General features: G+C 47.1%; 1 protein-coding gene across 2 annotated transcripts in view; it reads right to left on the bottom strand.

Moving 5' to 3' along the window:
• Positions 1-890: 890 nt before the first annotated feature.
• Colq (collagen like tail subunit of asymmetric acetylcholinesterase) overlaps positions 891-13576 on the bottom strand; it is a 57162-nt gene continuing 44476 nt past the window's right edge. The window contains exons 13-17 of one of the 2 annotated variants that reach the window (XM_034498072.2): positions 9324-9466; positions 8626-8745; positions 8158-8278; positions 6305-6407; positions 891-3475 (exon numbers count right to left, since the gene is read on the bottom strand). In XM_034498072.2, the coding sequence (XP_034353963.1) occupies positions 3406-3475; positions 6305-6407; positions 8158-8278; positions 8626-8745; positions 9324-9466 (557 nt within the window). In that variant the 3' untranslated portion in view covers positions 891-3405. The remainder of the gene's footprint in view (positions 3476-6304; positions 6408-8157; positions 8279-8625; positions 8746-9323; positions 9467-13576) is intronic. The other variant, XM_034498071.2, reaches the window with a different exon arrangement.

The following is a 13576-nucleotide window of genomic DNA, read 5'->3' on the forward strand; positions in this document are numbered from 1 at the left end:
ACAGCAGGGAAATTGTGCAGCAATATAAGAACCATTGTCTTTTTTTTTTTTTTTTTTTTTCTATTTTTCAGTAATAGCTATGGTCCAAACAGGTTCCCAAAAGAGCTCTCATAACCAGCTTTAAGGGAGAAAGAAAAACACTGCTGGCTCTCTAGATAGGTGATTTATTAGACCCAAGCCAGTAAATAATAACCCACATGTGGGAATCCAATCCCCACCCCCTAAACTCCTCCTCATCTTTCTTCGGCTGTGATGCCTTGTGAGCCAGCCTCTCTTAATAGATCATACAGAACCTATCTAGAGCTTGGTATGCACAGTATTCCTGAACATCTATTGCAAGTGGCTGATGGCCTATCAGAAAGAGAGAAGATTCAGAGTGATGGCCACTGGGATGGAGAGTGTTTGCATCTGTAATAGTTAGCACTGCCAACTCAACACAGTCTAGAATCACCTTGGAAGAGAGTTTTGATAAAGGATTGTCTAGATCTGTGGGGCTATAGTTGAGGGACTGTCTAGAATATGTTCATTGGTGTGGGAAGACCCAGCCCACTGTGGGTGGCACCATTCCATAGGCAGTGAGCCTGAACTAAGAGTGGAAAATGTCATCTGAGTACACACACACACACACACACACACACACACACACACACACACACGCGTGTATCAGTTTCTCAATTAGCTCTAGACTGTGGATGTGACTGCTTCAAGTTTCCACCACCCTGACCTCCCCACAATAGACTGTAGCCTATAATTGTAAATAAAAACAAACTCTTTATCCCCTAAACTCTTCTTTTAAAATATTTTAAAATTACAGTTCTTTGTTTTTTGTGTATAAGTTTGTGTGCACATACATCCTGTGGTGTGCATGTGGAGCTCAGAGAACATGTTGGTTCTTCCTCCACCATGTGGGTTATAGGGATTGGACTCAGGTCAAGCCCAGTGGCAAGTGCCTTTACCTGTTGAACCATCCCACTACCCTACCCCATGCCACACCCTGTGACCAGGCAGGTAGCCATTATGTTTCTAGAGAATTCTCAGATAGACTAAATGCAATATTGTGAGCTTTGCTGGCATGTGTTCAGGAACCCAGTTCTGATTGACTCAGCAGACATCATGTTTCTGATTGTTTAAAAACAGGCCTGGGACCCAAAACAGTCCAAGTAGACTAAAGGCAATATTTAACTGGAGGCTTTGAGGTTGAGAAGCTGTGAATAGTTGTTTTCTATTCCTCTGAATCTTGCTGGGGAGCAGATAGAGCATGAAGTTACACTGTAGTCAGCTCACACTAGCAGAAGAGGCCCTGGCCACAGAAAGGATACAGAGAAATGAAGCAGGGCCCTTCACCAAATTCCGCCTACCCACCACTAGACACTTCAGTTGTGACTCAATAAATACCACCCTGTGACTGGTATAACCTTGTTTGATCGCTAATCACATCTCTGAAGACCTAGCTAGTCATAATCTCAGCCACTCATGGGACAGCTGAGGGGAATCCCTTGCCATCTCTGTGGAGTGCCCTGTCAGAGTTACAGAGCAGCATCTACACAGTCAAGCTGGTGGAAGTGGAAGAAAGTGCAGCCTCTAACTAACTCTTCCTACTGAGGCTAGGAGAGACGCTTCACTAGGTGTGAACTCAGGGAGTGTCTACCCATGTTCTCACCACACTGTAGCCCCTCAACTATCTCCATGCTGGCCACAAAATTACCTCAGGGGACAGTTACCTGGCACATGTGTACTCTGTGGCTGCCTGTGAAGAGGGTCAGGCCACCCAAGGCCTCAAGTGCTGCTCCCCAAGATGTGGGACTCAGGACAGAATGCCTCTTAGCTAGATCCACAGGTGGCACTAAGTCTCCACCCATCTTAAACAGGTCCTCAAGTAGGGTTAGAGCCAGGACTGTGCTGGCAAGCCTCACTACCCCCCATGGACATCAATTTCCTCCGGTATCCTCAAGGAAGCTGGGCGCTCTGTGAATCCAGACATCTGAATCAGGGAAGTAGAATTGAACCCAGTCTTTCCGCTCCATCCAGGATCAGAAGCACTCGCCACAGCACCCAAGGGAGAGTGGGCCACAGCCAAGAATCACCTTTATTCCTTGTTTGCCCACCCAGAAGCTCCAGAAGAGTAAATACATAGATGTCTGCCTGTGAAGACAGCCTCAAGCTGATTTCTCTCAGGAAATACAGTTCACAGCTCCGACTTGCTGGGTGAGAAGGTGTCACCTGCTGAGTTCCCAAGACTTAGGCTCACTGAAGAGCTTTGAACAGCCCAGAGGCAGCCTATGTAGTGGCAAGGCAGGTGTGCATATTGGGGAGGAAGACAAAAAGCGATCTTTTCCCAAAATAGAGCCAAACCCCATTCAGGAATTATGGGAGAGGCAGTTCTCAGATATGTAGGGTTTAGGAAAAAGAATTCCAGAAAAAAAGAAGAGGTTGGGCACACAGTGAGGGAACAAGGGGTATGCAAGATGTACATTAAAGAGGGTCACAGGGCCCTTCCCGCAGCCAACAACGACTCGGCCATGGAGACCCAAACCAGGGAAGCCAGCATGAAGAAACATCAGCATGTACCCTTGTGAGGGTGTTTGGGGTGTGTCTCCCACACAGGACACAGTGGTGAAGGGCACTGTCAAGACAGAGGTCAAGATGCAGAGAGAGTCACAAGGTCAAGATGGCACCCTTGGAGAACTTCAAGAGGAAGAAGGTTTCTGTTCTGGTAGGGGTCACATGGTGAGTGACTCAGTTGAGTCTTCATCCTCTTCTTGGGACTAAGCTTGGACCTTGTGGCATTCTCAGTACCTCTGACAGATCAACATGAAGTTGACCCAGGCTGTGGCCAGTTGAAGGGTTCCTCAGCAGGTCTGAAGCTGGGAGCTGCACCAAGAGAATATACTCATCTCCTGTTTTGTGGTTCTTAAATCTTGAGAGACCCAACATCTGGCTGCCTTGGGTCAGAATAGCTGTGCTTGGAGGTGCAGAAGCCTGTGCATGAGCACCCCTAAACCTGGATGAGACCAGAACAAACCACACCAGGCCTGTAGATACCTGTATGCTTAACAGTGCTAGCCAAATCCATGGCCTGAGCCAGCATCTTTCTAGAAGAGATAAGGCATTACAGCCAGCTGTTTAGCCAGATTGGGGGAGGGGGAGCAGTTTCCAGGGTGGGCATATAGAAGGTTCCTGGGTTTGTTTGTTTTTTTTTTTTAAATTAAGACAGGATTCAGTGGTCCAAAACTCTTCCAGTCATACTGAGTCAAAAGCATGTCGTAGCAGCAAGAATATATCCTTGTTTTGTCACATGAAGGTCAATGGGCACTGTCCCAGGAGAGGGCAAGGCCAGCTTGATATGAAGGGTAGAGAAACAGCCACCGGTTCCATGGGCTGCAGCCCGCCTGTCCCTGCAGTCTCTCATGTGAAGTAGCGGCAGGGTGTGGAGTCGATGGAGCAGTACTGGGTGCACCGAAGGTCTCCGTATGATCTGTGGGAGGCAAAGATACTGCTCAGGGCAGAGACACCAGATAGCACAGTGGGCGGGAAAAAGCACACTCGAAAACATGACCCAACTGCATTAGATTACCACAAACCTCACAAGGGCCAAAGTCTAGGAAGTTTTTGCTATTTGGGGTGTGAATCTCTAGAGTTTTCCACTTTAAGCTCTAGCAGAGGGACTAAGGTGGGAGGAATGGTTAGCCCAGATGTTAATACATCCTCTAGGAGACACCCCCTTCTCAAGGCCTAAGGGTATCCCATGCTGTTTATGAGATTGCTCTCTGCTAATGCAAATGTCTTCTATTTGTGCTCAACAGACAGCATCATCCGCCTGGTTCAGCTTGTGAGCTCTTGAAATTTGGCTAGTGTGACTGAAGAATTGAATTTAAAAATTCTAATGATTTTAAAATTGAATAGGGGCTGCTATGTTGGCAGTGTAGTCTACACATCTGCAAATCCAAATGATAATCCTTAAACAGTGTCTTACCCACATACATTCACAACTGTCTCTTGTAGGTTTCTAGAGATTAAAGTAACAGCTCTGGTGACCTAGTGAATAAGACCCGGGCTCTACTCAGCCCTTAGCTCCATGTCAGAGGACACTACAGGGCTCTATGGAGCCATTAAGCAGCTCAGTCTGGGTAGATCCAGTAGGTGTCTGGGAGGAGCCTTTCTTAGTTGAGGCAGCATGAACAGAAACACACACACACACACACACACACACACACACACACACACACACACACAGTGGGATCCTGGATGAGCCTACCCAGAGTTGGAGTCTGGGGGTGGCTGGAGGTAGATTGCATAGGCTGATATGTGTTGGAGATTGAGGGTTGAGGAGACCCCTGAGAGTGTGGGACAGAGGTAACCGAGGGAAAGGTGATGTCTACTTCCCTGCCTGCTGAAGGCCTGCCAGAAGGTAAGCAATAAATGCAATAAAAGCTAAAGCTGAGGAATTGGACTCATGAGAGACTAAATGAGCTAACAGTCCAGCTGCTGCAGGCTATTTGATCACACTGTGGACCCCCGAGATTGTGTTGTTTACTGGAAAATCTTGTTTCTGGTTGTGGCATGGATTGGCCCTGAGCACACAACTTTAATCCCTCTGCCTGGAATACAGACACACCCTTAGTACACACTTTTAATCTCAAACAATGAAGGTAAAGTAAATTTGTAGAAGGAAGCACCCATGTTTGAAAATGATATCTAACTGAGTGGCAGACAAAGTGACAAATCAGAGAAAGATTTGGCAGAATGAGATAGGAAATTCCCAACTCTCAGGAGAATAGAGAGGACAGGAAAGCCACTTAGAGAGCAGTGCAGACAGAGAAAGAGAAAGGAGGAAGGCAGTTTTACCAGGAGAGTTTTACAGAGACAGGATGAAGAGAGAGCAAGCTAGACACAGGTGAGGACAGAATGAGCCAGAGGGTGAAGGATAGAAGGAGCCAGAAGATTAGAACAGATTGTCAGAGTTAATGTGAAGCCAAGCAAAGAAATTCAGGAGAGGCCGAGAGAAAAGTTTTGAGCCAGAATAGCTGAGTTAACCAGTCAGCCAGAGTTCAGAAAGAGCCAGAAAGGGTGAGTTTATTCAGCAGCAAGTCTCAGAGGCTGAAAACATTCTAGGCTAGAAGAATTAGGCCTAGGTTAGCAGACAGAGGCAGTAAGCCGCAGAGACAATTACATCTGGTGAATAAAAGTTACTTTTACAGTCAGCAGGTAAATGGCCCTAGAGTACCATACAGCTGACTCCACTGGGCTCCGTGATTACAGTGTAATCTAGAGCCATTCTGACTGGAAGGTTATGATCTGGGTAGGGAGCTGGGGTCTTTAGGTAGCTTGGAAGACACTATGATGGAAGCCATGGCACTAACACATTTGATTACTCACTGGGGATTCTCTGAGACAGCTGAGGGATAGTTTGAGGGGGATAGTTGAGGGGGATAGTTTCTTGGAGGGACCACAAACTGGCAAGATTAGACATTTTTTTCTTTTTAAAAATTATATGTATGTGTCTTCTCTGTCTGTGTCTCTCTCAGTGTGAGTTTATATGTATGTGGTGTGTGTGTGTGTGTATGTGTGTGTGGTGGATAGGAGTGTGCCGTGGTATATATATGCAGGTCAGAGGTCAACTTTATGGAGTCAGATCTTGACTTCCATTTTTACATAGGTTCTGAGGATTGAACTCTGGTCGCCAGGCTTACACGACAAGTGCCTGTACCCACTGATCCCTCTTGCTGGTCTCTTTTTTCTTAGTACAGAAGCTTGTCTTACTGAGCTATATCCTTGTTTGTTTGTTTGGTTGGTTGGTTTGTTTTTTTGGTTTTTTTGAGACAGGCTTTCTCTGGGTAGTCCTAGAACTAAGAGATCTGCCTGCCTCTGTTCCTAAGTGCTGGGATCAAAGGTGTGTACCACCATGTCCAGCTTTTCTGAGCTATATCTTAAGACCCTAAAGTTACATATTAATTCTGGTCTGATCTTATTTAGATTTGTGGAGGTGGGTAGTGTGCTCTGGGAATTTGGCTGGGTGGACAGATGGAGGCTGTGGAATGCCCTTATGCTGCTTGCTGCCATCTTACCTTGTCCTCCCAGGCCACAACCCAGTTAGTACTGTGGCCAGCAGACCACAGTGCTGCTCTTCCCTGGCCCAGCATGTCACTGATGGCAAGTCTGCCTGACCAAGGCCTCTCAAGCACTGTGGTGACTAGGGGAGACTGGAGTCTACCCTACTTCAGTGTTTACAAAGTACCAGGAACACAAAAGTCCTTGAAAAAAATCTGTGAAGGAAAGCAGGGGAGGGTGTGGAAGGCCTCCCTACCCAGGGAGATAGGTCTCGCAGGTCAGGTAGCCAAAGTCAGAGCCGTCACAATCCTCCACGCCCTGGTGCCGGTAACCATCTCCACAGTAGGCCCGATGACAGTCTAGAGGGACAAAAAGTACAGCTCTGAGAAGGGGCAGGATGGAACAGGCTTGCCTACATAGTGAGGACTGAGTGGCCCAGAGGAGTCTCAAGAACACCACACCTACTTCAGAACCAGCATCCATAAGGCTTCAGACTCACCCAAGACCAAGTGTCATACTGACATACCCTGAAGTAAGTACAGTGAGATGAAGGGTCTGTACAGCATGCCTACCAGGGACAAGAACCTTCATGTCATCTGTAAAACTAAGCCAGTGGCACTGCCTCCCCTTCACAGAATCACTGTGGGGCACTGGTAAGGTAAGGCTTAGGAGACTGGAACAGTAGACCCAGTGAGAGAGCATGGGGAAGCCTCTGTCAGCATAGAGCTCTGGGGAAGCAAGCTACTACTAGGCTTGGCCTGGGTTCCTGAGGGACCATGCAACCTCCACAAAGACCTTTGCTTTCCTACAAGGAGGAAGATTCCATCCATCCATCTACCCATCCATCCACCTATCCACCCATCATCTAATTACTCATTTATCTACCTGCCTACCCACCTACATACCCACTACACAGGGTCTACTTATGTAGTCCATACTGGCCTTTGATTTTTGGTGATCTTCGTGCTTCAGCTTTCCAAATTATGGGTACGTGCTACAATGCCTGGCCCACCCTCATTTTTATAGGGCAAGGAGATCCCACTACTTTCTTTTGATTATGATGGCTCCTACTGAAGGGATCCTTAGAAAAGCCAGCACCCCACAGACTGTCATCCAAAAGTTGTCAGACGTCTGGTGCAGCTACATGGATAGAGTAACAATGTCTCCCTGCCTTTTAACCCTACCCTAGGTGGTTTTTCCTCTCAGTGTCTGTCATCTGTCCCCTGAGCTCCTAGAAAGCAAGGACAGCAATGGTGTCCACACACTTTCAGCTCTGACCTCAGCAAACCGAGTCATGGATAGACGCACTGACCCTAAGCCACATTGAGACAACCTCTTTATACATCAGCTAGAGGGATCTCCGAAGACATGAACCACTGTCATATAAAGCCTCTCTTACAGCCAAGAGAGCCATTACAGCTAGAAATGGCTCTCTTCCTCCTTGATGAGCTGGGTAGCAACCGGAGCCAGCTGTTGAACCCTGTCCTGATTCTGAAAACTACTTCCTTCTCACCTCCTGCTCTGGTCCCCTTATGTAAAAAAAAAAAAAAAAAAAAACCCACAACAACAACAAAACACACACACACACACACACACACACACACACACACACACACACACACACAAAGCAGCAAAACCCCCAGATAGTGCAAATCCTCCAGAGCCAGCTCCAAGATCTGTCCAAGAGTCTGGAGTCAGTGCTGGCTGACCCACTACTCCGTTGACAGCTGACAAGGCTTGCACCTAGTATCCATTAGAAAAGGAATTCTGATTCAGCCTTGGCTTCTCCTTCTGTCTTTCTCTCTAGCATGCAAAGTGAAGGCCACCACCTTCTCCTGAACTTGCAATCTGGGTTTGCCAAGAAGTTGGGCTTGGAAGAAAGAGGGCCAGGGACAAGGAAGGCCTCTGGAGACATGACCCTGAACACCTGTTGACATGCTTGGATGGGGTAAAAATTAATATGTGGCCAGAGATATCACCCTCTGCCCCCCAGTACATTGTTCCTTGTCTTTGCCTAAAACCATCACAGCTAGAAGCCAAGGCTAAGTCCCTCTGTCCCTGCCTCCCCCCAACCCTCTGGTCAAGCCTTCCAGGCTGGGCCCCACTCACCAATGCAGCCGTCACTCACATCGGGATTACCATCGTCACACTCCTCCCCGGGCTGCAGGACCCCATCCCCACAGGTGCCGTGCTGCTTTACGGTGTAACCCACAGGGTAGAAAGGGGTGAGCTGGCCAAAAAACACAAAAACATTAATGATGGTAGCATGCCTAGGCAGCCACAAGAGAGGAGAGTCTCTGGCCCTAGAGCAGATGTTCTGGGTGTAGGAGGCATCCCTCATCTTCCTCGGAGGAGGGGATGAGAATGATCATCTTTCCCAAAGGAAATCCTGGCTCAAGATGAGCTTCTGTTTGGGCATGAGGCTGTAGAGGGCTGCTCAAGAGATGAAGGAGGGAGTATGTCTGGCCCTCTCCTGCAGACACACAGCAAAAGCTCTATCGAGTTTCAATTGTCGGAGTGTCTCTCTCCTGGCTAAGGACAGAGGAATCACAGCCCAAGGGGCCAGCCCCAGAGTACCTGGATGGGGAGCCAGCCAAGGCTATCTTTGAAGTACAAAGATCGCTGGTCTCTTCGAAAGGCAATGGCATTCTGAGTGTTCAGCTTCTCAAGCTCCTCCTGGTTATTGACCACAAAAATCTGCCAGAGAAAATAGTGGTCAGGGTCCAGAGAAGCTTCCCTGCAGGACAGGGAGGGACACTCAGGGAGGAGTGTCAAGCCAGGTCAGAATGTCTAAGTTGGAACCACAGCTATATATTTAAATGTTTTTAAAATCAGGCTACCAAGGCTTAGATGATGATGTGAAAGACACAGGTTAAGTTATTTGTCGTCTGGCGATGACTCTTTAACAGTGGTCACACACAGTGATGATCACTACATCCAGTGCTGTGTGTTGAACTCAGAGCTTACGAGCAAGCACTCAGCCACTGCGCTCCATCCTCAGGCCAAGCACAACTCTTTCAGACAATATAATCTCAACCACATCAAAGTTAGACTTGAAAGTAAAGAATGTGGAAAATGTCCCTTAATGACCTCGCATCCAAAGTAACAGTTTACCTGTTTTTCTTTGATCCTGCTCCTACTTTGCAATTTCCCATAGTGAGTGGGTAGCCATTGTGAAAAAGGAAAGTGAAGTTTCCCCAAGCACATCATGAAGGCCTAAGATCAGGTAGAGAGCATGCTCCGCACCCACCCAGACCATGCCCCAAGAGCCTTACCGCAGGAACTCGAGGGGAGGAGCCGCGCCCATACACGGAGTCCCCATAGGAGGGGTTATTCACATTCACAGGGGGTCCGCAAAGGCATCTTCCTGGAGGCCCTGGAAATCCTCTTTCCCCTTTGAGTCCCATTACAAGTTGTCCTAGGAAGTAACAGACTGTTGTGTAACTAGAGCCAAGCAGGTCAGGTGATACCAGCAACCTGTATAAGGAAGAGAAGTTGAGAGCTCGGGGCAGGAGAAGCAAAGGGAGAGGCTCCTCGCCATAATGTAGCAGAATAAGGGAGAACCAATCAGTGAGGAACCCGGCCTCCGCCTCAATCCTGCCCGGAAGACAGACAAGGTATCGAGTCCTTAGTTTGACCACTAAGTAACAACCTATAAGAAAGATGAGGTTTGTGTGCCCTCCAGCCCTGAGAGCCCCACGCAGAGGCTGCACCAAGCTAATAGATCACCTGTTGATTAGCTCTAGATTTCCTTGTTGAAGGATATGCCTTATTTGTGACAATTATTAAAAAGGTCATCTTGTAGATGGATATGCAGTGGATGGAAAATTTTTATTGTATTAAAAAATGATTGTTGCTTATTTGAGGGAGGGGGGAAGTTGTACATACAAGGGCACATGGATGGCAGTCAGAGGATGACTTTTGAGAGTTAGGTCTCTCCTCCTACCATATAGGACCTGTAGACCGAACTCAGGCCATCAGGTGTGGCCACAAGTGCCTTTGCCCATTGAGCCATCTTGCCAGTCCAACCAACACTGTCTTTTAAGTTTCTTATATAGAGGATATTTACAGAGGACTTTCTGAGTGTGTGTTTCTTATATTTCCCCTGGAAGAAAATAGAACATTTTCTCCTCCAACCCCGTCCCCACCTGGGGAACTAAGAAAAGTCAAGATACATCCTGGAAGAGTGTGGTTAGGAAATTCACTCTGTAACAATGTCCTAGTCTGTAGTTCTCACATTGACTCCCCCTTCCCCCACTCCTGAGGCAGTGTTTCTTTGTGTAGCTTTGACTCAGGGCCATGGCTGTCCTGGAACTCACTCTATAGACTAGGCTGGCCTTGAACTCAGAAATCTGCTTCCCAAGTGCTGGAATCAAAGGTGTGCGCCACCACCTGTCTTCACTTTGACTTATTATAATCATCATTTATTTTTTTGTTATGAGGTCTGACTACATTGCCTAGCCTGGTCTTGAACTCTCATATTTAAGCAATCCTCCTGCCTTAGCCTACAAAGTGGCTGGAACTTTAGGCATGTACCACTATATCCAGTTTTGCCTTAACCTTTATTATTATTATTATTATTATTATTATTATTATTATTATTATTATTAAACAGTGTTTTCCTGAAACAGAGTCTCACTCGGTAGCTCAGGCTGGCCAGGAACTTGCTATATAGCCCAAGCAATCTCCTGTCTGTCTCCTAAGTACTGGCATCACAGGCCTAAGCCATCATTCCCAGACTCTTCACCTTGGCTTTTAAAGGCCTTGATGCTTAAGTCACACCAAAACTGATTCCATACAGACCTCCAGACAGCTATAGATTTGTCTTTATCAGTGCTATTGATGGAATCCAGGGCCTTTGCATATGCTTGGTTTGGCACTCTGCCATGGAGTCACACTCCCAGCCCTTGGCTATACATAATTTTTAAAAAAGTTTTTTAAAAGATGTTTCCATTGTGCCTTGTGATGGAGAACCACTAGGGAAATGGTATTTGTACAGGATATCCCCCCTCAGCATTCATCCTCCCTTCTCCAAGGGTCTCTTAGGTGCCTTCTGTCCTCAGTTCAAACATCACCTCCTCCAAGAAGCCTGCCCAGATCCTCCCACTCTGTCACATTTATATCTATCTGTTCTCGGTACTTCCCTTCCACTTACAAGCCTACACATTCCGAGACTATTCCATTAAGGTCTCTCTTCCCACAGGGTAAGTTGGACAAGGGCAGGCCACGGTTTGACACATGTTGGGAACAGAATATCTGTTTGGTGATCGAGTAACTAGAGAATAAAGTTCTTTGTGGAAGTCACACCTGTGGGACAGTAAGACACTGAAACAGGAGGCATTTTACAGGACAAAGAGAGAGAGAAGGGGCAGAACAGATAGAGCAATTGCCTGCCCCTCCTCTGGTAACAGTAGGGACAGTTGGAAACCAGACTGCCCTGAGTCTTAGGTGGTTCAGCTGGGGCAGCCAAGAATTGGAAACAGAGTCTGTAGATCCTAGAAGGGCAGCATATAAAGTGAACCCAGGGTGCGACATCTGGTCAGGACCATAGGGAAGATGCCACACAGTAGAAAGGACCCGATGGAAGCTTTAAGCCCACCAGCTGTAAGCCTTTCTGAGCTGGCTCACAAGCTGGCCCAACATCACGTCAAGCTACAGTTCTAACAAAGAATCAGAACAGAGTTCTGTGAGAAAAAGCATAGTCTTGGTTTTGATATTTTCAGATGACTCCCAAGAGATGAGGAGGAACTTGAGAGGCATCAGAGCAGCCTTCTGGAATGTTCTATGACCCCAGAGCTCCACCATAACCATAGCCCCAGAAAGAGGCAGGGATTTTCAGATATTCAGCTAATTAGTGGTGTGACTGATATTTGAATAATGTTTCACCCAACTCTGCCCCATTCCCATGACAGATCCAAGAACACAGGAGCTCCCAGGTACCATGTTGATTCATTCATATCCTGTCTGGAGACAGGAAAGAACTGTCCACATTTATAATCGTGTTATCACAAATTACATCTTAAGTTTTGTCTGTATTCCTTCCTCACTCCCATCCCCACTTCCCCTGTAACCTGAGTAATTACGTTCCTCCCCTCTCCAACTCCAACACCAGCTGGCTCCATGTTGCTGAGACAGACCTGAGATGGCCTCCCAACAGGATGTGGCAGGGAGCCTGCTGCCACCACTGCAGTTCCCCACCGCTTCCGCTTCCTCCCGGGTGTCGGAGGACATCCAGCATCCTGCCAGCTACCTGTCATGATGCTCTGAAGGGCACAGCCTGAGCTTCTTCACCCCAGTGTAGCTGTCTTTGCTACTTTGTGGGTCTTCTTTCTTCCACTCTTCACCACCCCTTTCCTTCCACCCTTTAACCCCTAATCCTAGATAAAAGAGAAAAAAGGACAGAGAGGAAAGTAAAGAGATCCCTGAACAAAGTAGGGGTTGGAAGGGGGGCGACGTTATTGTTAGACTACTTCCTGCTGATTAGGGGCATTGAGTTCCTTGGAGCAAGTTTGATCCTTGCTGTCTGGATACCTAATTTCTTCTTTGCACACGACTACTTAACTGCAACCTAGCAGAGTTATATACCCTTTGAAAAGTTCCCAGAATTCCAAACACCATGCAATCACAGAAACTATCTGCAGCTGGCAAAATCATGCCCCGGCTAGAGCACAAGACAAATCATAGTCAGCTGCTGTGGAAAATCTGAAGCAGCCCCATATCCTACACCTGGGATTAAAATGAAAACATGGTCATATATTTCTGTGTTTTTTTTTTCAAAGAAAACAAAATTCCAAAATTCTTCCTACACCCCAGCCGTAGTGTCATGCCCTATTTATTGTCAGAGAACCTCATTCTTCATCTCTCCTGGGAACTGCCTGTGGGAGGCAGGTCAAGAAGAGAGCGTGAGAAGGCAGAGGAACCAGAATGACAACCAAAAGATTGTGTGTGGTTTCAGGAGCTACAGATGGAATCTGGACCACCAGCAAGCTCTGTGGTTTTGAGGAGGTTCAAGGTTCTTAGCCATAAAAGGAAGGGTTGGGATAGAGTGTCAGACAGAACACAATCTAACTTGTGCTCTCTTAAAAAAGGAAGATTTGATGAAGGAAGGCACAGTTTCTTCTGGAGTGGCTTTGTGGCTTTTTGTTTGATCTGTTTTTTTTTTTTTTTCCCCCCAGGCCAACCTTAGAACTTCCCAAACTCTTAAAGAGATACAGAGCTATGTCACAATATCTGGCAGGTTTGGGCTTTATCAGATTAAAATGTGGGGCCTGCTCAAACTCTATACTATTATCCAAGTTAAGCACAGGGATGTCCCTTCTAAACCCCTGCTTTTACTCCCTGCCCCTAGATTTTCACAAAGAGCAGGGAGACTGACCCACTCTCCCACTTTGTCCTCTTCACCCCTTCTTCTGGGTAGCTCCTCAGAAAGGAAGTTATTTGAAAGGAAGGAATAGGGAGGGAACATCAGTCTGAAGAGATGGCCTACAGTCCTGCTAGACTGCAGGTGTAGCCCAGGAGGGACAGAGTG

Source organism: Arvicanthis niloticus, chromosome 3, assembly GCF_011762505.2.
Source record: "Arvicanthis niloticus isolate mArvNil1 chromosome 3, mArvNil1.pat.X, whole genome shotgun sequence".
Taxonomy (NCBI): domain Eukaryota; kingdom Metazoa; phylum Chordata; class Mammalia; order Rodentia; family Muridae; genus Arvicanthis; species Arvicanthis niloticus.